The sequence below is a fragment of the Pogoniulus pusillus genome, chromosome 11, assembly GCF_015220805.1.
Source record: "Pogoniulus pusillus isolate bPogPus1 chromosome 11, bPogPus1.pri, whole genome shotgun sequence".
In the NCBI taxonomy this organism is placed as follows: Eukaryota; Metazoa; Chordata; class Aves; order Piciformes; family Lybiidae; genus Pogoniulus; species Pogoniulus pusillus.
The window spans coordinates 4,443,175-4,467,582 of NC_087274.1; the positions used below are offsets into that span (position 1 = coordinate 4,443,175).

Below are 24,408 nucleotides of genomic sequence, written 5' to 3' on the forward strand. Positions count from 1 at the left end.
TTTGCCACTTTGCACCACTAGGACCACTATGGAATTTGGCAGGGTGTTTACTTACTAGTGTAGAGAAGCTCAACCAGCCCAGCAGTGTAGACCCAGGAAACAATATATAGAGGGTGAAGTAAAGTGATTCATGGTCGATGAAGACCATAGAGAGAATTGCATTTACCTGGAATAAAGCAGAAAAAAACCATTTCCAATATTGATGTGCTGCTGAAAATAAAAACAACCAACCACAAACCAAAGAAAACCCCAAATAAAGAACAAAGCAGGATCATAGAATGGTTTGGGTTGGAAAATAAAACAACAAACAAAGAGTAGTTTGGGTTGGAAAAGACCCTTAAGACCATCAGGTCCGATCATTATCAAACTCTGTTATCAAGTTTGTCAATGATTTGGGTGGTTCTGCTGAGTAGAATCACAGAATGGATTAGGTTGGAAGGGAGCTCAAAGATCAACCCCTTGCCATAAGCTCAAAGATCAACCTCCCACTAGAACAGGGCTCTCAAGGTCTTATCTGACCTGGTCCTGAACACCTCCATGGAGGTTGTGGATGAGAGAATCACAGACTGTGGTCCTCAGGGTCGTATCCAACCTGGTCCTGAGAATCTCCAGGGAGGTTGTGGAGCACAGAAGCACCCAATGTGATCAAAGATCACATTGGGTGCTTCTGTGCTCCACAACCTCCCTGGGCAACCTGTGCCAGTGTCTCACCACCCTCACTGCAAACAAAGTCTTCCTAACATCCAGTTTGAATCTCCCCTCTGCCAGTTTAAACCCATTCCTCCTCATCCTGTCATTACAAGACCTTGTCAATAGTCCCTCCCCAGCCTTCCTGTAGCCCCCTTCAGATACTGGAAGGTACCAGGACACCAGAAATGAAATCTCATGAACCCTCCCTTCACTCACCACAATGAAGATGCAAGACCAAATGCAACGATTGCTTCGTCCCCTGCGACGTATAAAGGCAATTAAATAGACGAGGAGGACAAGAGATGCTCCATAACCAGCGACACTAATGATCTAGAGAGAGAGAGAGACTGATGTCAGCAACGAGGAGATCATAGACTCAACCAGGCTGGAAGCTCAGGCAGCCCAACCTAGCACCCAGCCCTGGCCAAGCAACCAGACCATGGCACTAAGTGCCCCAGCCAGGCTTGGCTTCAACACCTCCATCCACAGCCACTCCACCACCTCCCTGGGCAGCCCATTCCAATGCCAATCACTCTGACAACAACTTCCTCCTAACATCCAGCCTAGACCTCCCCTGGCACAACTTGAGAGTGTGTCTCCTTCTTCTGTTGCTGCTTGCCTGGCAGAAGAGCCCAACCCCACCTGGCTACAGCCTCCCCTCAGGGAGTTGCAGACAGCAATGAGCTCTGCCCTGAGCCTTCCTCTTCTGCAGGCTGCACGCCCCCAGCTCCCTCAGCCTCTCCTCACAGGGCTCTGCTCCAGGCCCCTCGCCAGCTTTTCTGCCCTTCTCCAAACACCTTCCAGCACCTCAACATCTCTCTTGAATTGAGGAGCCCAGAACTGGACACAGCACTCAATGGGTGACCTGAGCAGTGCTGAGTACAGGGGCAGAAGAACCTCCCCTGTCCTGCTGGCCACACTGCTCCTGAGCCAGCCCAGGATGCCATTGGCTCTGCTGCCCACCTGGGCACACTGCTGCCTCATCTTCAGCTCCTCTCTCCCAGCACCCCCAGCTCCCTCTCTGCCTGGCTGCTCTCAGCCACTCTGTCCCCAGCCTGTAGTGCTGCTTGGGGTTGTTATGGCCAAAGTGTAGCACCCTTCACTTGGCCTTGTTCAGTCTCATCCCATTGGCCTCTGCCCACCCATCCAGCCTGGCCAGGTCCCTCTGCAGGGCTCTCCTGCACTCCAACATCTCCACACCTGCTCCTAGCTTGGTGTCATCAGCAAACTTACTGCTGCTGGACTCAACGGAGATGGATATGATTCTATGAACACCTGCCTGGAGCACTCTGCCTCCACTGAAATATTTGAAGCAGCAGCTCACTGTGACCCGAGGGAAGGAGATTTGTGCTTGCCCTTTTTCCTGCACACAAAGGTCTCACCGCAGTCAGCAGGTCGATGGCCTGCAAGGGGCAGACGCGGTTTATGAGCAGCACAACCCCAAACATGAGGCACAACAGGGTCCAAAAGAGTGGGACGTCCACCAGAGCTTGCCCACACCAGTATGCTGAGGGGAAGAGCCCTGCAAGCCGCAGCTGGGCACGAGCCTGGAGCTGCAAAAGCAAATGAGGAGAGAGAGGTGATATGAAAGAGCTCAAAACACCTTTCTTGCCCCTGCTCCTGGCTTCTCCTCCTCCTTCTCCTGCATGACCCTTAGAATCATAGAATCAGTCAGGGTTGGAATGGACCACAAGGAGCATCCAGTTCCAACCCCCCTGCCATGCCCAGGGACACCTCACACTAGATCAGGCTGGCCACAGCCTCAGCCAGCCTGGCCTTGAGCACCTCCAGGGATGAGGCTCCACCACCTCCCTCAGCAACCCATTCCAGCCTCTCAGCTCCCTCATGCTGAACAACTTCTTCCTAACATCCCATCTGAATCTACCCATTTCTAACTTTGCTCCATTCCCCCCAGTCCTATCACTACCTGACAGCCTAAAAAGTCCCTCCCCAGTTTTCTTGTAGACCCCCTTAAGATACTGCAAGGCCACAAGGAAGTCACCTGGGAGCCTTCTCCTCTCCAGACTGAACAGCCCAAACTTCTTCAGTCTCTCCTCAGAGCAGAGCAGCTCCAGCCCTCTGATCATCCTTGTGGCCCTTGTTCCTCTTTCTCTGGCTGAACCTCCCTCTCCTTTCCAAGCACTTCCAATTCTGTCTTGTTCTACCACTCCTTCAAAACACATCATTCTTGACAATATTGGGCACTGGAACAGGTTGCCCAAGGAGATGGTGGAGTTGCCACCCCTGGAGACATTCAAAACACATGCAGACATAGCACCTCAGGACATGGCTTAACAGGAATGGAGGTGTTGGGTTGATGGTTAGACTCAATGGTCTTAGAGGTCTCTTCCAACCAAACTAATTCTGTGATCCATAAAATAATCCTCCTGACCTTATATCAAGACTGGCTGTAGCCAGGTGGGTTGGGCTCTGCTGCCAGGCAAGCAGCAGCACAATGGGACACAGTCTCAAGTTGTGCCAGGGGAGGTCTAGGCTGGATGTTAGGAGGAAGTTGTTGTCAGAGAGAGTGACTGGCATTGGAATGGGCTGCCCAGGGAGGTGGTGGAGTCACTGTGCCTGGAAGTGTTGAAGCCAAGCCTGGCTGAGGCACTTAGTGCCATGGTCTGATTGCTTGGCCAGGGCTGGGTGCTAGGTTGGCCTGGCTGAGCTTGGAGGTCTCTTCCAACCTGCTTGATTCTATGATTCCATGAGATGGTACAGCAATGTGCTCCTGTGGATGCAGTCCTCCCAGCATCCCACCTAGAAATGTCACCCAGTCCACCAGTGCATGAGCTACTCCCCACGGACAGGACATTCACTTCTTGTCTGAGACCTCTCAGACCATGGTTTTTACCTTGTAATCCTCCATGCTGCTCACTGCAAACTGAGAGGGCAAACCAGGAGCCAAAACCAGCATGTACTTAAGACAGAAGTAAAACACACTGCTCTTTATTCTTGGTTCTAGGTTATGTGCCTGTAGAAGAGAAATCCAGAGTCACCAGTAACCAGCAGCCTCCCAGGGAGTATCTCCTTAGCTCACAGGATGGCTAAACACACAGGTGAGCACCAACACTAAGGGTAAGACATCAGTAATTAAAGTGGCTCTTAAGAGAGATGGGGATATGAGGAGGAAGTTGTTGCCAGAGAGAGAGATTTGCCTTTGGAATGCGCTGTCCTGGGAGGCGGTGGAGTTGCTGTGCCTGAAGGTGTTGAAGCCAAGCCTGGCTGGGGCACTTAGTGCCATGGTCTGGCTGCTTGCTCAGGGCTGGGTGCTAGGTTGGGCTGGCTGAGCTTGGAGGTCTCTTCCAACCTGCTTGATTTTATGATTCTATGATCTCCTCACTGCTGACATCAGTCTCTCTCTGCTTGATTCTGATTCTGTGATCTCCTCACTGCTGACATCAGTCTCTCTCCCTCTCTCTGCTTGATTCTTTGATCTCCTCACTGCTGACATCACTCTCTCTCCCTCTCGCTGCTTGATTCTATGATCTCCTCACTGCTGACATCACTCTCTCTCCCTCTCTCTCTCTCTGCTTGGTTCTATTATTCTATGATCTCATTGCTGACATCAGTCTCTCTCCCTCTCTCTCCCTCTGCTTCATTCTATGATCTCCTCATTGCTGACATCAGTCTCTCTCCCTCTCTTTCTGCTTGATTCTATGATCTCCTCACTGCTGACATCAGTCTCTCTCTGCTTGTTTCTATGATTCTATGATCTCCTCACTGCTGACATCAGTCTCTCTCCCTCTCTCTCTCTGCTTGTTTCTATGGTTCTATGATCTCCTCACTGCTGACATCAGTCTCTCTCCCTCTCTCTCTCTGCTTGTTTCTATGATCTCCTCACTGCTGGCATCAGTCTCTCTCCCTCTCTCTCTGCTTGTTTCTATGATTCTATGATCTCCTCACTGCTGACATCAGCCTCTCTCCCTCTCTCTCTGCTTCATTCTATGATTCTATGATCTCCTCACTGCTGACATCAGCCTCTCTCCCTCTCTCTCTGCTTCATTCTATGATTCTATGATCTCCTCACTGCTGGCATCAGCCTCTCTCCCTCTCTCTCTGCTTGATTCCATGACCTGTTCCTGCAGCTCTTCAAATACAACCTCTTTGTATTTTCATCTCCAATTCAGTGAGAGCCTTATTATTTTACTCCTCCCTTTTATCCCCCCCCTCCCCCTTAGAAAAAGAGTGAAGTGGACCAGCCTCAGCCTGTTGTGCCCTCTCACAACCCCCCCAGGCCAGCACTCACACTGTTGAAGGGTTCGCTCCAGACGCGGAGGCGAGCGGTGGAGTTGAAGAGCCTTAGGAAGGTGTTGCTGAGGATATTCACGAGCAGGGGGAAGCAGTTGATGGTTTCTACGCTGCACATGGCTGTGAATTGGTATCTCTGAAGACAGAAGAGCAAAAAGAGGTTAACCTCCGTGCCTGGGAGAGGTGTGAGGAGGAGCTGAGCTCAGTGAGGGCTCAGGGGAAAGCAATAACAAACGCAGCCAGGTAGTTTGGTTGGTAGGGCTGTGGAGATCTGCAGTGTGCTAACAGGCACTATGAGGGATGTGATTGATGAAGGCAGCAGTGTCTGGAGAGAAGCCCAAGAGTCTTGCTGTGATGCTTTTCTTTTCCCTAAAGAGCACTGTACTGAAGCATGAAGTGGAACAAGATGCAGTGGAACAAGGGGACACAGTCTCAAGCTGTGCCAGGGGAGGTCTAGGCTGGATGTTAGGAGGAAGTTGTTGTCAGAGAGAGTGATTGGCATTGGAATGGGCTGCCCAGGGAGGTGGAGGAGTTGCTGTCCCTGGAGGTGTTGAAGCAAAGCCTGGCTGGGGCACTTAGTGCCATGGTCTGGTTGTTTGGTTAGGGCTGGGTGTTAGGTTGGCCTGGCTGAGCTTGGAGGTCTCTTCCAACCTGTTTGATTCTATGATTCTAAGAGGGACTTTCCATAAGAGTGTCTAGTGATAGGGTAATGGGGAGTGGTTTGAAGCTGTCTACAAATATCTGAGGGCTGAGGGTCATGAGTGGGGGGGGGCAGGCTCTGCTCACTGCTCCCTGGGATAGGACAAGGAGCAGTGGATGGAAGCTGCAGCACAGGAGGTTCCAGCTCAACACAAGGGGGAACTTCTTTCCTGTAAGGGTGTCAGGGCACTGGCACAGGCTGCCCAGAGAGGTTGTGGAGTCTCCTTCTGTGGAGCCTTTCCAGGCCTGTCTGGATGTGTTCCTGTGTGACCTGAGCTAGATTGTGTGGTCCTGCTGTGGCAGGGGAGTTGGATTGGATGATCTCTTTGGGTCCCTTCCAACCCCTGACATCCTGTGACCTTGAGAGCAGTATTAGACTGGATCTTAGGAAGAGGTTCTTCAATATGAGAGCGGTGAGACTATGGAATAGGCTGCCCAGAGAGGTTGTGGATGCTTCCTCCCTGAGGGTGTTCATAGAATAGAATCATAGAATGGTTTAGGTTGGAAGGGACCTCAAGGATTACCCAGGTCCAACCCCCTGGCACAGGCAGGGACACCTCCCACTAGAACAGATCACGCAAGACCTCATCCAACCTGGCCTTGAACACCTCCAAGGAGGTAACAAAGCCAGGTTGGGTGAAGCTTTGAGCAGCTGAGTCTAGTTGAGAGGTGTCCCTGCCCAATGTGGGGAGGTTGGAGCAGATGAGCTCTGAGGTCCCTTCTGATCTAAGCCTGGATGATCCTGCGTTCCAACAAGGAGACTCACTGCTGGTACTCTGTTTGCCAGACAAATATTCTCCCTTTTGCTGCTGTGTGTATTTCTCTGTGCCCTCCTTAATGGCATTCCAGAAAGTTCTACTGACCTCCAGGACAAAAGGGCAAAGAAATATTCCTCACCTTGCCTTCCAGGGCTATCTTTAGGGCTCCATTATAGAGTGGGATGCTGGTGAAGTTTTTCTCATGACTTATCTCTGGGATTATGTTTTGAGCCTCCAAAGCAGCAAGGAAATTGTCTATGGGTGACCCTGGGGACAAGGCAAGAACAGAAATTAGAGTAGTTAGAGCTTGTTTCTTTGAAAACTAGAAGCAGGCTCAAACAGAGAGGTTCTCACTTGCTAAGCAGAGGAATGTTCAACCTCCCCCAAACATTCAGAATCTAAGCAAGTTTCTATTTTCTCTACTTCCCCTCTGCTTTAACTTCAACTGGTTAAGCACAAGATGCATTTCCAGACCTTGCTGATTGATCTTTTTTGGTTGTTTTAAATCTGCTTGCTTCATTGCTCTCTTAAATATCAGCTACTCACCATCCCTAAAACTGGATTTGCTTTTGCTCAAGAGAAAACACCTCCCAAAGCCACAAAGAAACAGACAGAAAGAGTGAGGTAAGGTTGTTCAAGGGATGGAGAAGCTCTGCTATGAGAACAGGATATGAGAGTTGGGGGTCTGCAGCCTGGAGAAGAGAAGTCTTCGAGGAGACCTTGGAGTGGCCTTGCAGTAGCTGAAGGAGACCTACAGGAGGGCTGGGGAGGGACTATTGACAAGGTCTGGTAATGACAGGATGAGGAGGAATGGGTTTGAACTGGCAGAGGGGAGATTAAATTGGATGTTAGGAAGAAGTCACTTAGAGTGAGGGTGGTGAGACACTGGCACAGGTTGAGGGTGGTGAGACACTGGCACAGGTTGCTCAGGGAGGTGTTCAGGACCAGGTTGAATAAGACCTTGATCCTGTGATTCTCTCATCCATAACCTCCCTGGAGATGTTGAAGACCAGGTTGGATAAGACCTTGAAGACCACAGTCTGTGATTCTGTCATCCTCAACCTCCATGGAGGTGTTCAGGACCAGGCTGGATAAAACCTTGAGGACCACAGTCTGTGATTCTGTCATCCTCAACCTCCATAGAGGTGTTCAGGACCAGGCTGGATAAAACCTTGAGGACCACAGTCTGTGATTCTGTCATCCTCAACCTCCATAGAGGTGTTCAGGACCAGGTTGGATAAGACCTTAAGGACCACAGTCTGTGATTCTGTCATCTACAACCTCCATGGAGGTGTTCAGGACCAGGCTGGATAAAACCTTGAGGACCACACTCTGTGATTCTCTTATCCACAGCCTCTCTGGAGGTGTTCAGGAACAGGCTGGGTAAGACCTTGAAGACCAAATTCTGTGATTTTCTCATCCACAACCTCACTGGAGGTGTTCAGAACCAGGTTGGATAAGGCCTTGAGTGACCTGTTCTAATGAGAGGTGTCCCTGCCTATGCAAGGGATTGGAATTGGATGAACTTTGAGCTCCCTTCCAACTTAAACCATTCTATGATTCTCTCAGCTCTAAGAGGTGGTGCAGAAAGTGAACCACCATCACCCACTCCTCTTCACCTGTGTCATTGAGGATGAGAAGATTTGTTGACTTGTTTCCAATGTTCTCTTTGGTGGGAACAAAGTAGGAGCTGGCTGTGATTTCCCAGCCTGTGGAGCTGTCCCACAGCTGAAGTCCAATGAAAGTCACCAGCGTTGGAAGGATAAATACTCCAAAGAACATCAATCTAGATGGGAAAACAGACAGTGACTGGGTCCAGGGGAACTCCACTTTTCACCAGTTGTGTGATTTACACTGCCAGAGCCAAGGGGGAATTTAAACCTTAAGCAACTCAGAGCTCTACCAGTAAGTTCTGAGTGCCCTTATTGTTGGAGCTTTTAAACATTTCCCACCTCATTCCCTGTTTCCAAACCTCTCCACTGGTATTTGAGCCTTCCCTCAGTCTCTCTCAGGGCATGGCATCAAACTGGGTGGAGTGGCTGCCACACCAGAAGGTTGTGCTGCTGCTCAGAGAGACTTAGGCAGGCTGGGAGTTGGGCAGGGAGAAGTGCAATGAGATTCAGCAAGGGCAAGGGTAGAGTCTGGCACCTGGCAGAGAACAACCCCAGAGATCAGGATAGGTTGGGGACTGACCTGTTGGAAGGAAGTGAAGGGGAAAAGGATCTGAGGGTCCTAGTGGGTGGGAGGTTAACCAGGAGCCAGAAATGTGCTCTTGTGGCCAGGAGGGGCAATGCTATTATGGGGTGGATTAGCAGGGCTGTGGTTAGCAGGTTAAGAGAGGTCCTCCTGCCTCTCTACTCTGCCCTGCTGAGGCTGCATCTGGAGTGCTGTGTCCAGTTCTGGGCCCCCCAGTTCAAGAGGGACATAGAACTGCTTGAGAGAGTCCAGCACAGAGCCACAAAGATGATGAAGGGAATAGAACATCCCTGTTATGAGGAGAGCCTGAGGGAGCTGGGACAGTGATGCTGGGAGAAGAGGAGACTGAGAGGTGACCCCATGAATGGCAGGGTGAGTGCCAGGAGGGTGCAGCCAAGGTCTGCTGGGTGTTGCCTGATGACAGGACATGGGGCACTGTGTGGAAGCTGAGGCATAGGAAGTTCCATGTGAACATGAGGAGGAATTTTTTCCCTGTGAGGGTGGCAGAGCACTGGAACAGGCTGCCCAGGGGGGTTGTGGAGTCTCCCTCTCTGGAGGTATTCCAAACCTGCCTGGATGTGTTCCTGTGTGATCCGCTCTAGGTGATGCTGCTCTGGCAAGGGGGTGGACTGGCTGAGCTTTGGAGATCCCTTCCAGCCCCTGCCATTCTGTGAATGCTCAGGTCCTTTGAGAAGCACCAGGGGCTGCAGGGTAGATAAGCTCCCATACTTACATGGACCCCAGAAACTTCCCTTCATGCTTGAGTTTGAAGAAGCGAATTCTCATCACAGCACAGACCTGCTGTCTCCAGAGAGCCATCCCAGTCACTCTCTGCTTCTCCTGCTCCAAAAGCTCTGGGAGACTTTGGGCCCCCTCCTCAAGGTCTCCATCTCCTGTGTGTTCAGCATGAGAAATGCCCTCACCTACAAAGCACATTCAAAGGACATCTTTTAATCACACTCAGCAAGGAACTTCTGTTCTGAAGAGAGGGAGAAGGCTTTTATGTCTTAGCCAGGGAAGAAACCAGGGCAGAGAAAAGGGACCATAATTTATCCTAGAAGATAATACAGATTGGTGAAGGAGCTGAGGGAGCTGGGGGTGTGCAGCCTGCAGAAGAGGAGGCTCAGGGCAGAGCTCATTGCTGTCTGCAGCTCCCTGAAGGGAGGCTGTAGCCAGGTGGGGTTGGTCTCTTCTGCCAGGCAAGCAGCAACAGAACAAGGGGACACAGTCTCAAGTTGTGGAAGGGGAGGTCTAGTCTGGATGTTAGGAGGAAGTTGTTGTCAGAGAGAGTGATTGGCATTGGAATGGGCTGCCCAGGGAGGTGGTGGATTCGCTGTCCCTGGAGGTGTTGCAGCCAAGCCTGGCTGAGGCACTTAGTGCCATGGTCTGGTTGCTTGGGTGGGGCTGGGTGCTAGGTTGGACTGTTTGAGCTTGGAGGTCTCTTCCAACCTGCTTGATTCTATGATTCTATGAATTCAGACTGGCTGAACCTGTGCTCAGAAGGCAACACATCCAATAGCTTCAGTGGCTTTCTGAAATGCCTCCTGGCTATGTTATCTCTTCTCACCTCCTGCTCTGGGCACTAGGTCCTGCAAAGGTAAGCACCCTTCAAACAGCAGTGGTCAATTCCTGTGCTTGAAAGCCTGTAGGAAAGTGTTCAAGATCTGTATAGACCTGGAACCTCAGGATATGGTAGTGTTGGGTTGGTGGATGGACTTGATGCCCTTAGAGGTCTTTTTTTAACCTTAATGCTTCTCTGACTGAATTATCTGTAAGAAAACCTTCTTCACTCAAGGAAAAGTTGAATGCAGCTGCAACTCCTGACCTACCAAGAGTCACATTTCACAGGGACTCATTCAGGGACTCAACATAGCTGTATGCAGAATGTTAACCCTGCCACACCTGCAAATTGCAGTCAGTACTTGTGCTAGTTTGAGCCTAGCTGGGGTATCTTGGTGAGAGGAATTAGGTGATAGGCTGTGAACAAGAAACAATGGTGGTGGCTGCTGCACTCATAGGCTTGCTGAGATGTACAGGAACACAAACATAGATAAGGGAGTTGCTTGCTCTCTGTCTTTGGGGCTGCTCTTCTCTCTCTCTAACCTGCTGTCTGTGTGATTAATGCATCTGCTTCCTAACCCACCCTGGCTGACCCTCCAAACTCATCTTGAATGTAAGGCAAAGTCTGGGATAAGGTAGAGGAATGGGAAGAAGGTGGAAGGGTGGTTGGGAGCACCTCCTGGGGACTCTGGTTTCTGGGAGGGCTGTTGTGTTTCTGTAGTTCTTTTTAACTGGCATATTTAACTTGCATATACAGACTGAAAGAGTTGGGGCTGTGCAGGCTGCAGAAGAGGAGGTTCCCAGGTGACCTTCTTGGGGCCTTCCAGGATCTGAAGGGGGCTACAAAAAAGCTGGGGAGGGACTTTTGAGGCTGCGAGGGACTGAGAGGATGAAGGGGAATGGAGCAAAGCTGGAGGTGAGGAGGAAGTTGTTGAGCAGGAGAGTGGTGAGAGGCTGGAATGGGTTGCCCAGGGAGGTGGTTGAGGCCCCATGGCTGGAGGTGTTTGAGGCCAGGCTGGCTGAGGCTGTGTGCAGCCTGCTCTAGGGTAGGGTGTCCCTGGGCATGGCAGGGGGCTTGGCACTGGCTGATCCTTGTGGTCCCTTCCCACCCTGAGTGGTTCTGTGATTCTATTTCTGTCTCTAGATATTGTAAATATCTGCTTGTACATTGTGCTAAGCTGTAAATATAAAGCTTCATTCTTCTAATTTCCAGATCTCCTGAGCCTAGTCTGGGTGATTTTCTTAAAGGAGGGGGGGAGGGTAATACCCAAACCATCACAGTGTTTTACCATCTTGATCAATGGCTTCTTCTCCTTCCAGCTTCAGGAAAACATCTCCCAGGGTTGTCCTGCTGACCTCATAATGCACAACCCCTTGCAAAGGGTTGTTCTCGAGATGGCTGAAGAGATCTGCATGGCAGAAACAACCAAGCTCAAAGAGATCTGCATGGCCAATGTCAAGAAGCAGCTCAGGCTGGCATGATCAATGTAGTACATTCTACCAGTCAAGTTCTTATCTCCAGAACTTAAAAGCCATGGCAAAACCACTGCACTCCTCAGAGGCAAGGAGTGGAAAGCTCAAAGCTCTTAACTACCATGAGGCTTACTGGTGAGAGGAATCTCAACCTGAAGCCAGAGGACACTCAGAGGGTTTTAGTTTGTAGATGATTTAGTGCATTTTCCTCTGTTCATCTGTATTTTTATTGACACCTCCCTGAGTGGCTTTCTTTAAGGTTGGTGTTTATGCAGCTCTGGGTTTCCCATTCCCATGTAGCATGGACCAGGGAGCAAGAAGGGACTATTGACAAGGTCTTGTAATGACAGGATGAGGAGGAATGGGTTTTAATTGGCAGATTGAAACTGGATGTTAGGAAGAAGTTCTTTGCAGTGAGGATGCTGAGACACTGGCACAGGTTGAGGGTGGTGAGACACTGGAATAAGTTGCCCAGGGAGGTTGTGGAGCACAGAAGCACCCAATGTGATCTTTGATCACATTGGGTGCTTCTGTGCTCCACAACCTCCCTGGAGGTGCTCAAGATCATGTTGGATAAGACCTTGAGGACCACATTCTGTGCTTCTGTGCTCCACAACCTCCCTGGAGGTGTTCAAAGCCAGGCTGGATGAGGCTTTAAGTGACCTGTTCTAGTGGGAGGTGTCCCTGCCTATGGCAGGGAGTTGGAACTGGCTGAGCTTTGGGGTCCTTTCCAACCTAAACCACTCAAATATTGGACCAGGGAAACTTTCTGCTCCTCTTTACAGCCCTCATACAACAACAGGCTTTTCTTACCTGGGAAGCTATCAGTGTTCTCCAGAGGTAGCACATAACACAGCTCACCCTCCTTTTGTCCTTTCAGCTCAGCATCAGGGATGTACTGTTTGACCAGGGATGTTGCAAGCTCAGGCTCACACAGGTTGTTTACCTGTATTCTGATTGCATTAAAAAAAGCAATTAAAGGAGGAGAAAAATGCATGCATCATCCACACAAAGCCATAGGGAATCCTCCAAAACTGGGCAGCACTGTGGTGGGAAGTCTTAGAGACATCTGCAGTGCCCCTGGTTTTACCATGCATGCAAGAAATAGTTGAGGTTAAGAGTCATGACCCTGCTAAGCCAAGAGCATGGAAAACTAAAATCCAAAGTAAAACAAGTCCAGATGAAAGCCATTTGTAGGTCACCCTGGACCTGAGTGAGGCATTTGACTCTGTCCCACAGGACATCCTGGTCACCAAGCTGGAAAAACACAGGCTTGGTGAGTGGAGCACTGCTGGGTAAGGAATTGGCTGGATGGGTGCAGCAGAGAGTGGTGATCAAGGTCACAATGTCCACCTGCAGACCAGTGCCAAGTGGTGTCCCTCAGGGGTCAGTGCTGGCACCAGTGCTGTGTAACATCTTTGTCATGGACAGAGGAATCAGTGCAGCCTCAGCAAGTCTGCAGATGGCACCAAGCTGTGTGGCACAGTTGACTTGCTAGAGGGCAGGGATCCATGCAGAGGGACCTGGACAGGCTGCAGAGCTGTGCCCGGGCCAACCTCATGACATTCAACAAGGCCAAGGGTAAGATCCTGCACCTGGGTTGGCACAATCCCAAGCACAGCTCCAGGCTGGGTGGGGAATGGCTGAGAGCAGCCCTGAGGAAAAGGACCTGGGGGTCTGGGGTGATGCAAAGCTCAACAGGAGCCTGCAGTGGGAGTGCAGCCCAGACAGCAACCCTGTGCTGGGCTGCAGCAAGAGCAGTGCTGTCCCTGGAGATGTTCAAAGCCTGGCTGGGGCACTTAGTGCCATGGTCTGGTTGCTTGGCCAGGGCTGGGTGCTAGGTTGGCCTGGCTGAGCTTGGAGGTCTCTTCCAACCTGCTTGATTCTATGATTCTATTCCCCTGTATAGAAACTCCAGATAGACACAAGCTGTACATGAAAACACTTTGGCTAGCAGCTTCCCTTAAAAAGAGTGACAACCAAGAAGAAAAGGTTTACCTTAAGTGATAGCCAACTCCCCATTTCCTCTTCAAGTACAGAGATGAGCCCACACACTGCAATCTCCCTTTGGAGAGGAAAGCTTTCCGATCTGAGGAGATAAGAGCACAAAGGATTCAGGGGGGATTTACAAAGCTGAAGCAGTCTGACCTCACCAGACACACTCATAGCCAAGTCAAGAGCAGTAAAACCCAGCCAGCCCTGAGGGGGTTTCTCATTTTAAACCACTGCCTTCCTCCCAAGGAGCAAGGCTAAGCTTTTAATGATGCCTGTGGAAAACTTCCCAAGCAGCCTGGAATTAATAAGGGAACAGGAAAGGTTTTAAGACCAACATATCATTAATATTAGCACCAACATATCATTAATATTAACACCAACATATCACTAATATTAGCACCAACATATCACTAATATTAGCACCAACATATCATTAATATTAACACCAACCTATCACTAATATTAGCACCAACATATCACTAATATTAACACCAACATACCACTAACATCAAGACCAACATATTACTAATATTAGCACCAATATATCACTAATATTAACACCAACATATCATTAATATCTAGACCAACATATCACTAATATCAGCACCAACATATCATTAATATTAATACCAACATACCACTAATATCAGCACCAACTTATCACTAATATTAGGACCAACATATCATTAATATCTAGACCAACATATCACTAATATTAACACCAACATATTACTATATCAGCACCAACATATCACTAATATTAACACCAACATATTACTATATCAGCACCAACATATCACTAATATTAACACCAACATATCACTAATATCAACACCAACATATCACTAATATTAGCACCAACATTTCACTATATCAGCACCAACATATCACTACTATTAACACCAACATATCACTAATATTAGCACCAACATTTCACTATATCAGCACCAACATATCACTACTATTAACACCAACATATCACTAATATTAGCACCAACATTTCACTATATCAGCACCAACATATCACTACTATTAGCACCAACATATCACTAATACCAACACCAACATATCACTAATTAGTGTGGCTGCTGCTACAAGTACAATCAGAGAATATGCAGCTGCTGCATCCTGAAGCAGAGCATCAGCTCGGGCTTGGAGGGGCACATCAGTCCAGCTTCAGCCTTTGCACAGCACTCAAGCTGTGGCCTGACCAGTGCTGAGTACAGGGGTAGAATAGCCTCCCTTGTCCTGCTGGTCACACTGTTCCTGATCCAGCACAGGATGCCATTGGCTCTCCTGGCCACACTGCTGGCTCATCTTCAGCTACTCTCTACCAGTACCCCCAGCTCCCTTTCTTGCTGGCTGCTCTCCAACCACTCTGTCCCCAGCCTGTAGTGCTGCTTGGGATTGTTGTGGCCAAAGTGCAGAACCCTGCACTTGTATTGTGATGCCCAAAACTGAACACCCTCATCTGCACCCCATAGTCCAGCAGAGTGTGAAAATCTGGGCTCACCAGCATGAACATCAGCCTCCTCCATGGACTGGGTGGTGAAGAGCGTCACACGTCCAGCCTGGCGTTCCTTCAGAAGGCTCCACACGTGGTGCCTGGAGAGGGGATCCAAGCCAGCTGTAGGCTCATCTAAAAGCAACACCTGCAGAGGTGAACAGAGGGCAGAACTCCACATGTCCATACTGGCATTTACATGTTGACAGAGTTTCATGTCATGCCTTTGATGGTCTCACCCCAAAGAGGAGAATGCATCCTGAGGTCATTTATTCTCCCGTTACAGAATGGTTTGGGTTGGAAGGGACCTCAAAGGTCCAACCTCCTGCCTTAGGAAGGGACAAGTCCCACTAGAACAGGTTGCTCAAGGCCTCATCCAAGCTGGCCTTGAACACCTCCAGGGAGGTTGTGGAGCAGAGAATCACAGAATGTGGTCCTCAAGGTCATATCCAACCTGGTCCTGAGCATCTTCAGGGAGGTAGTGGAGCACAGAAGCACCCAATGTGATCTTTGATCACATTGGGTGCTTCTGTGCTCCACAACCTCCCTGGGCAACCTGTGCCAGGGTCTCACCACCCTCACTGCAAACAACTTCTTCCTAACACCCAGTTTGAATCTCCCCTCTGCCACTTTAAACCCATTCCTCCTCATCCTGTCACTACAAGCCCTTGAAAATAGTCCCTCCCCAGCCCTTATGTAGGCCCCCTACAGATAGTGAAAGCCACTCCAAGGTCTCCTTGAAGGCTTCTCTTCTCCAGGCTGAAGAGCCCCAACTCTTGTAGCCTAGATCCCTCAATCCTTTCGACAGCCAAGTCATTTAGGAGATGAGCAGACTTGGAATGCCAGGAGAAAGGTACAAACCACAGAATCAACCAGGTTGGAAGAGACCTCCAAGCTCATCCAGTCCAACCTAGCACCCAGCTCATGCCAATCAACCAGACCATGGCACTAAACGCCTCATCCAGTCAAAATGTAAAGCCAGGTGCTGCACTAGCATGTTTTGTGTGTGTAACATGACCAGGTCCTACCTGGGGATCCCCTAAAATTGCAATCCCAAGAGACAGTTTCCTTTTGTGTCCCCCGCTCAGAGCATCAGCACGAACGTCCTGAAGGTTGCTGAGGTCCAGCAGTGTGAGAACTTTCTGCACCTTGGTGATACACAAAGACAAGAGCCAGATTTCCAAAGCACTGCTCATGATTTAACACATAAATCATAGAATCATAGAATCAACCAGGTTGGAAGAGACCTCCAAGCACAGCCAGTCCAACCTAGCACCCAGCCCTGGCCAATCAACCAGACCATGGCACTAAGTGCCCCAGCCAGGCTTGGCTTCAACACCTCCAGGGACAGAGACTCCACCACCTCCCTGGGCAGCCCATTCCAATGCCAATCACTCTCTCTGACAACAACTTCCTAACAACATCCAGACTAGACCTGCCCTGGCACAACTTCAGGCTGTGTCCCCTTCTTCTGTTGCTGCTTGCCTGGCAGCAGAGCCCAACCCCACCTGGCTACAGCCTCCCCTCAGGGAGTTGCAGACAGCAATGAGCTCTGCCCTGAGCCTCCTCTTCTGCAGGCTGCACACCCCCAGCTCCCTCAGCCTCTCCTCACAGGGCTCTGCTCCAGGCCCCTCCCCAGCCTTGCTGCCCTTCTCCAAACACCTTCCAGCACCTCAGCATCTCTCTTGAATTGAGGAGCCCAGAACTGGACACAGCACTCAAGGTGTGGCCTGACCAGTGCTGAGCACAGGGGCACAAGAACCTCCCTTGTCCTGCTGCCCACACTGCTCCTGAGCCAGCCCAGGATGCCATTGGCTCTGCTGCCCACCTGGGCACACTGTTGCCTCATCTTCAGCTACTCTCTACCAGCACCCCCAACTCTCTTTCTTGCTGGCTGCTCTCAGCCACTCTGTCCCCAGCCTGTAGTGCTGCTTGGGGTTGTTATGGCCAAAGTGTAGAACTCTACACTTGGCCTTGTTCAATCTCATCCCATTGGCCTCTGCCCACCCATGCAGCCTGGCCAGGTCCCTCTGCAGGACTCTCCTACCTTCCAACAGCTCCACACCTGCTCCTAGCTTGGTGTCATCTGCAAACTTACTGATGCTGGACTCAATCTCCTCGTCCAGATCATCAGTAAAGATATTGAACAGGACTGTGCCCAGCACTGATCCTTGGGGCACACCACTGGTGCCAGCTGCCAACTGGATGTGGCACCATTCACCACCACTCTCTGGGCTCTGTCATCCAGCCAGTTCCTGACTCAGCACAGAGTGCATCTGTCTAAGCCATGAGCTGCCAGCTTGGGTAGGAGCCTGTTGTGGCAGACAGTGTCAAAGGCTTTGCTGAAGTCCAGATAGACTCCATCCACAGCCTGCCCCACATTCACAGGGTAGAGGAGAGGATAACAGAGACTTAAAACTTAGCTACCTTATATTGCTTTGCTTGGAGATCAAAGGCTGCAAATCTGAATTCTAACTTTTGTGACACTGTAGCTAAGAAAGGATTGAGCAAGGTCCTGGTGATAGCATCATAGAATGGTTTAGGTTGGAAGGGAGCTCAAGGATCAGCCAGTTCCAATCCCCTGCCATAGGCAGGGACACCACCCACTAGAACAGGTTGCTCAAGGTCTCAACCAGCCTGGCCTTGAACATCTCCAGGGAGGTTGTGGAACACAGAATCATAGAATGTGGTCTTCAAGGTCTTATCCAACCTGGTCCTGAACACCTCCAAAGAGGTTGTGGAGCACAGAATCACAGACTGTGGTCCTCAAGATCTTACCCAACCTGGTTCTGAACACCTCCAGGGAGGTTGTAGAGCACAGAAGCACAGAATGTGATCCTGTGCTCCACAACCTCCCTGGGCAACCTGTGCCAGGGTCTCACCACCCTCACTGCAAATAACTTCTTCCTAACATCCAGTTTCAACCTCCCCTCTGCCAGTTTAAACCCATTCCTCCTTGTCCTGTCATTACAAGACCTTGTCAATAGTCCCTCCCATAATCTCCAACACTTTGATGTCCTCCATGATCACCTCTCTGACTTCTCTAATTGAAGATACCTCCAGATGCCCCAAAATACCATAAAGCAGTGACTGACAAGCACATACCAACCTCTTGCTCTACTTCTTTCTGCTGCACCCCCTTGATGTGAGCAAAAGTCCTCAGGTTTTCCTTCACCGTTAGGATTTCAAAGTGCAAATTAAACTGGGGGCAGACCCCAACCATTGCCTGAATTCCTTCCAGATCCTCTATTTCAGACACTCTGTAGTTGTATATCGTTGCAGAACCTGCAGGAGAGGAGGAGTGAGACCAATTTCATTCTGTGCAGACAGTCCCAGTTATAAGGGGACAGCTGACTGCCTCATGTCCACACCTTGGACACCAGTTCCAGCCTTGGGGATGTTTCTTAAGCATTTAAAAACAACAACAAGAAGAAGAAAAAGGCAAAATAACTTCATGTTGCCCAAAGCTTTAATACTACTTGAAAGTGTTTCACAGAGTCACAGAGCCTTAGGGGTTAGAAGGGACCTACAGAGATCATTGAGGCATGTTGGGAGGTGATCTGCTGGAGAGCAGCCGTGTGGGGAGGCACCAGAGAGTGCTGGTGGAGAACATCCATGGCACAGCAATGTGCCCTTGTGGCCAAGAAGGCCAATGGGATCCTGGGGTGGAGTAGGAGGAGTGTGTCCAGCAGATCAAGGGAGGTTCTCCTCCACTCTACACTGCCCTGGTGAGACCTCATCTTGAATACTGTGTTCAGCTTTGGGCTCCCCAGTGGAAGAGGGACAGGGAACTGCTGGAGAGAGTCCAGTAGAGGGCTAGGAGGATGATGAAGGGACTGGAGCACTGTCTGAGGAGGAGAGGCTGAGGGACCTGGGGCTTTTTAGCCTGGAGAAGAGAAGACTGAGAGGGGATTTGATAAATGTTTATAACTATCTGAGGGCTGGGGGTCAGGAGGTGGGGACAGGCTCTGCTCACTGCTGCCTGGGATAGGACAAGGAGCAATGGATGGAAGCTGCATCACAGGAGGTTCCAGCTCAACACAAGGGGGAACTTCTTTCCTGTAAGGGTCCCAGAGCCCTGGCACAGGCTGCCCAGAGAGGTTGTGGAGTCTCCTTCTCTGGAGCCTTTCAAGGCCTGTCTGGATGTGTTCCTCTGTGATCTGTGTTAGATAGCATTGTCCTGCTCTGGCAGGGGGGTTGGACTGGATGATCTCCTTGGATCCCTTCCAACCCCTGACATCTTGTGAGCCTGTGAGTCCAACCCCTCTGCCAAGGCAGGATCACCCAGGGTCATTCACACAGCAATGTAACCACAGTAGATCAGTGGCAATGGCTTCAGACCAGAGAAGAGGAGATTTAGATTGGAACTCTGGAACAAGTTCAGCACCATGAGGATAGTGAACCCTGTAGTAGGTTGCCCATGGAGGTGGCTGAAGCCCCATCCCTGGAGATACTCAAGGTGAGGCTGGACAGGGCTCTGGGCAACCTGATCGAGTTGAGGCTGACTCTGCTGACTGCAGAGGGGGTTGGACCAGATGACCTTTGGAGATCCCTTCCAACCCAGAGCACCCAATCTCTCCCTTAAGAACTAAACCATATTTCCTATGGGTAGGGAATCCATGGAAAACATCAGCCCAACCAGCTGGAGAAAGCCTTCTGTGCAGGCTGCCACACACAAGGGATGCTCTGGTCCTGAATGTGTTGTGTTGGAGCAGCAATCTGCACTGACAACAAGCCAGACTGAATGAGTGAGGGGGAGGAGGGATAGACCTTGACCTCCTCAATACCTCAAGAAACAAACTGCTTCCCTCCCTCAGCATGCAGATCCATCATCTTACCTGCTGAAGGCTTGGAGAATCCACTGAGCACATTCAAGAGGGAAGTTTTCCCTGATCCACTGTGACCAAGCAGTGCAGTGATCTGGCCTTCATATATGCTCAAGGACAATCCTAGGACAGAATTAGGATGGAAGCTTGTAAAAGACAGAATCACAGAATCAAGCAGGTTGGAAGAGACCTCCAAGCTCAAACAGTCCAACCTAGCACCCAGCCCTGGCCAGTCAACCAGACCATGGCACTAAGTGCCTCATCCAGTCTCTGCTTCAACACCTCCAGGGATAGAGGAGGAACAGCTCTTTTATTGCCAAGAGGCAAAAATAAGGGCTCTAAACCCATGATAAGCCAGGAATAAACTTGGTAAGGAACTTTCACCCATGTCTTGTCTGAATTGAGGGAGCAAGTGAATGAACTTTGATATTTAAAGAACTTTGAGTTCTCTTTTCTATGAGGTCCACACCTATTTATATTTGTGAGGCTCAAGGCAGTCCAACAGAACAAGGAGATACAGTCACAAGTTGTGCCAGGGGAGGTCTAGGCTGGATGTTAGGAGGAAGTTGTTGTCAGAGAGAGTGATTGGCATTGGAATGGGCTGCCCAGGGAGGTGGTGGAGTCACCATCCCTGGAGATGTTCAAGAGAAGCCTGGCTGGGGCACTTAGTGCCATGGTCTGGTTGAATGTCTAGGGCTGGGTGCTAGGTTGGACTGGTTGAGCTTGGAGGTCTCTTCCATCCTGCTTGATTCTATGAAAGAAAAGAGCTCATCACCATTCCTGTGTGTGTGAGAGGTGAGGAGTTAGTTGCAAGCAGCCAGACTTTGCTGCCTCATTTCCTTTAAAAAGAAAAAAAAAGACTTTTCATTGGACTATTTCTGTTGGCTGATTTTTGTTTGTTGCCTTTTTTAACTCTACAAACATTTAAGAACACACAAATACTTCCACTGTCAGTTGGGAGTTCTTGCTAAAACAAAGGCATTTAGCAAAGGTCTCCTGACTATGCCATCTTCGTGCCACCTATTTGCATCATAGCCTCAGTCAGGGCTGGAAGGGAACACAAGGATCAGCCAGTTCCAACTGCCCTGCCATGGGCAGGGACACCTCACACTAGATCAGGCTGCCCACAGCCTCATCCAGCCTGGCTTTAAACACCTCCAGGGATGAAGCTTCCAACACCTCCCTGGGCAACCCATTCCAGGCTCTCATCACTCTCATGCTCAACAACTTCTTCCTAACACCCAGTCTGAATCTACCTATTTCTAGCTTTGTTCCATCTTTGTCCTATCACTACCTGACAGCCTAAGAAGTCCCTCCCCAGCTTTCTTGTAGGCTTCCTTAAGATACTGAGAGGCCACAATGTCACCTGGGAGCCTTCTCTCCAGACTGAACAGCCCTAACTCCCTCAGTCTCTCCTCATAGCATCCTTACTGCTGGCAGATGTGTGAGACTCAGTCAGTGAATGTGTGACCAGGTGTAGATCATAGAATCAAGCAGCTTGGAAGAGACCTCCAGGTTCAGACAGTCCAACCTAGCACCCAGCCCTATCCAGTCAACCAGACCATGGCACTAAGTGCCTCAGCCAGGCTTTGCTTGAGTACCTTCAGGGATGATGCCTCCACCACCTCCCTGGGCAGCCCATTCCAATGCCAATCACTCTCTCTGCCAACAACTTCCTCCTAACATCCAGCCTAGACCTGTCCTGGCACTGTGTCCCCTTCTTCTGGTGCTGCTTGCCTGGCAGATGATCCTGGCCTTGCAGGAGACTTGAACCAGATGATCTTTGGGGGTCCCTTCCAGCCCCTAACCTTCTGTGATTGCATGAACTGACTCAGTGCAGTGCTTTAGCAGCAGATTCAACTCAACTCATGACACTCAGCTATAGCCAAGGACAAAAAAAAAAACCCAATTTTGTTTGCCCAAGAGAATTTCATTTTGAAAGGGAGGGATGAGAGGGGATTTTTAGCATGGCTCACAGCTGCAAAGCCCTCAGCTTTTAAAGGAGAGCTCTGCTGTTGCAAGAAATCATAAACAGTAACTTTCCCAGAGTGAAGAGGAAGACAATGAAATGGTAGAAGCCTGCCAGTAATTTGCCCTAGCAGATATAACCATTGCACAATGCATTTTTAACTGTGCTGGAGGCAGATGTAAGTACATCCAGTACATTTCTAAGCAGTTTGGGTGCACATTTAATGAAGATGAGAAGAAATAGGATTACAAACCCTCTCTTACCACTTAAAGCCTCAGTTCTCTTGTTCTTCTTCTTGTATATCTTTCTAATATTGTTCAGCCTAAAGGAAAGGCAAAAGCAAGCAGTGAGCATCAAATGTCATGTTCCATGTGTCTCAAAGCAACCCTTTGAAACTGTTGGAAGTATATTTAGAAGCATAGAACAAAGCAGGTTGGAAGAGAGCTCCAAGCTCAGCCAGTCCAACCTAGCACCCAGCCCTGGCCAAGCAACCAGACCATGGCACTAAGTGCCCCAGCCAGGCTTTGCTTCAACACCTCCAGGGACAGCAACTCCACCACCTCCCTGGGCAGCCCATTCCAATGCCCATCAGTCTCTCTGCCAACAACTTCTATCTTGTAACCAGTTCCTAACCCACCTCACTGCCTGCTCTTCCATCCCACACTTCCTCAGCTTGCTCACTAAAATGTCATGGGAGACAGTGTCAAAGCCCTTGCTAAGATCAAGGTAGACTACATCCACTGCTCTCCCTGAATCTACCCATTCAGTTATGGCATCTCACAATGTTATCAGGTTAGTCAAGCATGACTTGCCCTTGGTAAATCCATGCTGACTACTCCTACAATGAGCCAGTACCCTCCTCATTGTATGTTAGGTGGCTCAGCCTAACATCTACCAGTGCAACCTGTCTCTGCTCCCTGGAGCCAAGTACAAGACATAGAATTGTGTGCTTACAGAAGCCCTTACCTGATGGCTTCCTTGCCCTCAAAGCCTGGAGGCATGGGCTCAGAGTTACTGCTGAAGATAGGGTCGTGGCTGCTCTCTCTGCCAGCTTGCATCCCCAGGTAGCCACCCCTGCGCTTGAACCAGTACGATGGCCTCAGGAAGAAGAGAGGAGGATATGGTGCTCCATACTTGCCTAAGTCAGAAGCAGAGAAGGTGAAATATCAGCCCAAAGCTGCTATCCTTCAGCTTAACTGTGATGAATGCTGTGTCCAGCCACCTCATCCTCCACAGCTGCACAGTAGAGACCTCTGGGATCTATTAAGGATTGGTAAATCCTGCAGTTAAAGTTCTCCACTCATCCATATCTCTAAATGCAGATGGGGACCAACCACACAAAAGACCTCACTGGCAATCCCTTTGGCCCAGAAGGTGCAGGAAAACCAGGTCAAGTCCTACAACATCCTTTTAATCCCAGTGGCAGTTGGAGGAGGAGCTCAGTGCCCCACTGCAGGGTTTCACATTGCTTTTGGAGCTTGTTTTTGAGGCAGGGTCCATGAGGTGCCAGCTTCTGGGGAAACAGGATTCTCTCACAGAATCACAGCAACATGCAGGTGGGCAAGGCCCCTCAGGATCACCAAGTCCAACCTAGAACCCTACTCTACAAGATTCACCTTAAACCATAGCCCTAAGCATCACATCCAAATGGCTCTTAAACACATCCAAGGCTGGGGACTCCACCACCTCTCTGGGCAGCTCATTCCAGGCCCTCACCACACTCTCCACGAAAAACTTTTTCCCAATGTCCAATCTAAACCTTCCCACTCTCAGCATGAGGCCATTCCCCCTTACTCTGACTCCAGTTCCCTGTGAGAAGAGCCCAGCAGCAGCCTCTCCACAATGTCCATTTAGGTTGCTGTAGACAAGAATGAGATCTCCTCTCAGCTTCCTCTCTTTCAAACTAACCTTCCCCAGCTCCCTCAGTCACTCATAAGATTTATCCTCCAGGTCCTTCTCCAGCTTCATTGCCCTCCTCTGGACCCTCTCCAGTATCTGTCCAACCACTTTTTTCCTGAGCAACACAGCAAATGGAGTTTCCACCCCCTAGCATAACACAGCCAGGCTCACTGCTGTTTAAGCTGCCCTTCCACAACCTGACCAGCTTACAGAATCTTTTGGGTTGGAAAAGACTTTCAAGACGATTGAGTCCAACCACTCTCTGACTCTACTGAGTCTGCTACCAAACCATGTCCTCAGCACCACATCTCTCCACCTTTTAAACGTTGAAACAGAATCCTAGAATCAAGCAGGTTGGAAGAGACCTCCAAGCTCAGCCAGACCAACCTAGCACCCAGCCCTGGCCAAGCAACCAGACCATGGCACTAAGTGCCCCACCCAGGCTTGGCTTCAACACCTCCAGAGATGGCAACTCCACCACCTCCCTGGGCAGCCCATTCCAATGCCAATCACTCTCTCTGACAACAACTTCCTCCTAACATCCAGCCTAGACCTGCCCTGCCACAACTTGAGACTGTGTCCCCTTGT

At 49.9% G+C, this 24,408-nt stretch overlaps 1 protein-coding gene across 1 annotated transcript in view; it reads right to left on the bottom strand.

Annotated features, from left to right (window-relative positions):
- Nucleotides 1-24,408, bottom strand: part of LOC135179182 (ABC-type organic anion transporter ABCA8B-like) — a 55,482-nt gene that overhangs the window by 15,328 nt on the left and 15,746 nt on the right. Inside the window, exons 10-26 of the mRNA XM_064150654.1 lie at nt 22,888-23,059; nt 22,185-22,243; nt 19,965-20,075; nt 18,236-18,411; nt 16,155-16,274; nt 15,136-15,274; nt 13,626-13,716; nt 12,441-12,580; nt 11,444-11,563; nt 9,328-9,517; nt 8,018-8,184; nt 6,538-6,665; nt 4,940-5,077; nt 3,545-3,664; nt 2,073-2,243; nt 907-1,020; nt 56-166 (exon numbers count right to left, since the gene is read on the bottom strand). Coding sequence (XP_064006724.1) covers nt 56-166; nt 907-1,020; nt 2,073-2,243; nt 3,545-3,664; nt 4,940-5,077; nt 6,538-6,665; nt 8,018-8,184; nt 9,328-9,517; nt 11,444-11,563; nt 12,441-12,580; nt 13,626-13,716; nt 15,136-15,274; nt 16,155-16,274; nt 18,236-18,411; nt 19,965-20,075; nt 22,185-22,243; nt 22,888-23,059 — 2,267 coding nt within the window. The remainder of the gene's footprint in view (nt 1-55; nt 167-906; nt 1,021-2,072; nt 2,244-3,544; nt 3,665-4,939; nt 5,078-6,537; nt 6,666-8,017; nt 8,185-9,327; nt 9,518-11,443; nt 11,564-12,440; nt 12,581-13,625; nt 13,717-15,135; nt 15,275-16,154; nt 16,275-18,235; nt 18,412-19,964; nt 20,076-22,184; nt 22,244-22,887; nt 23,060-24,408) is intronic.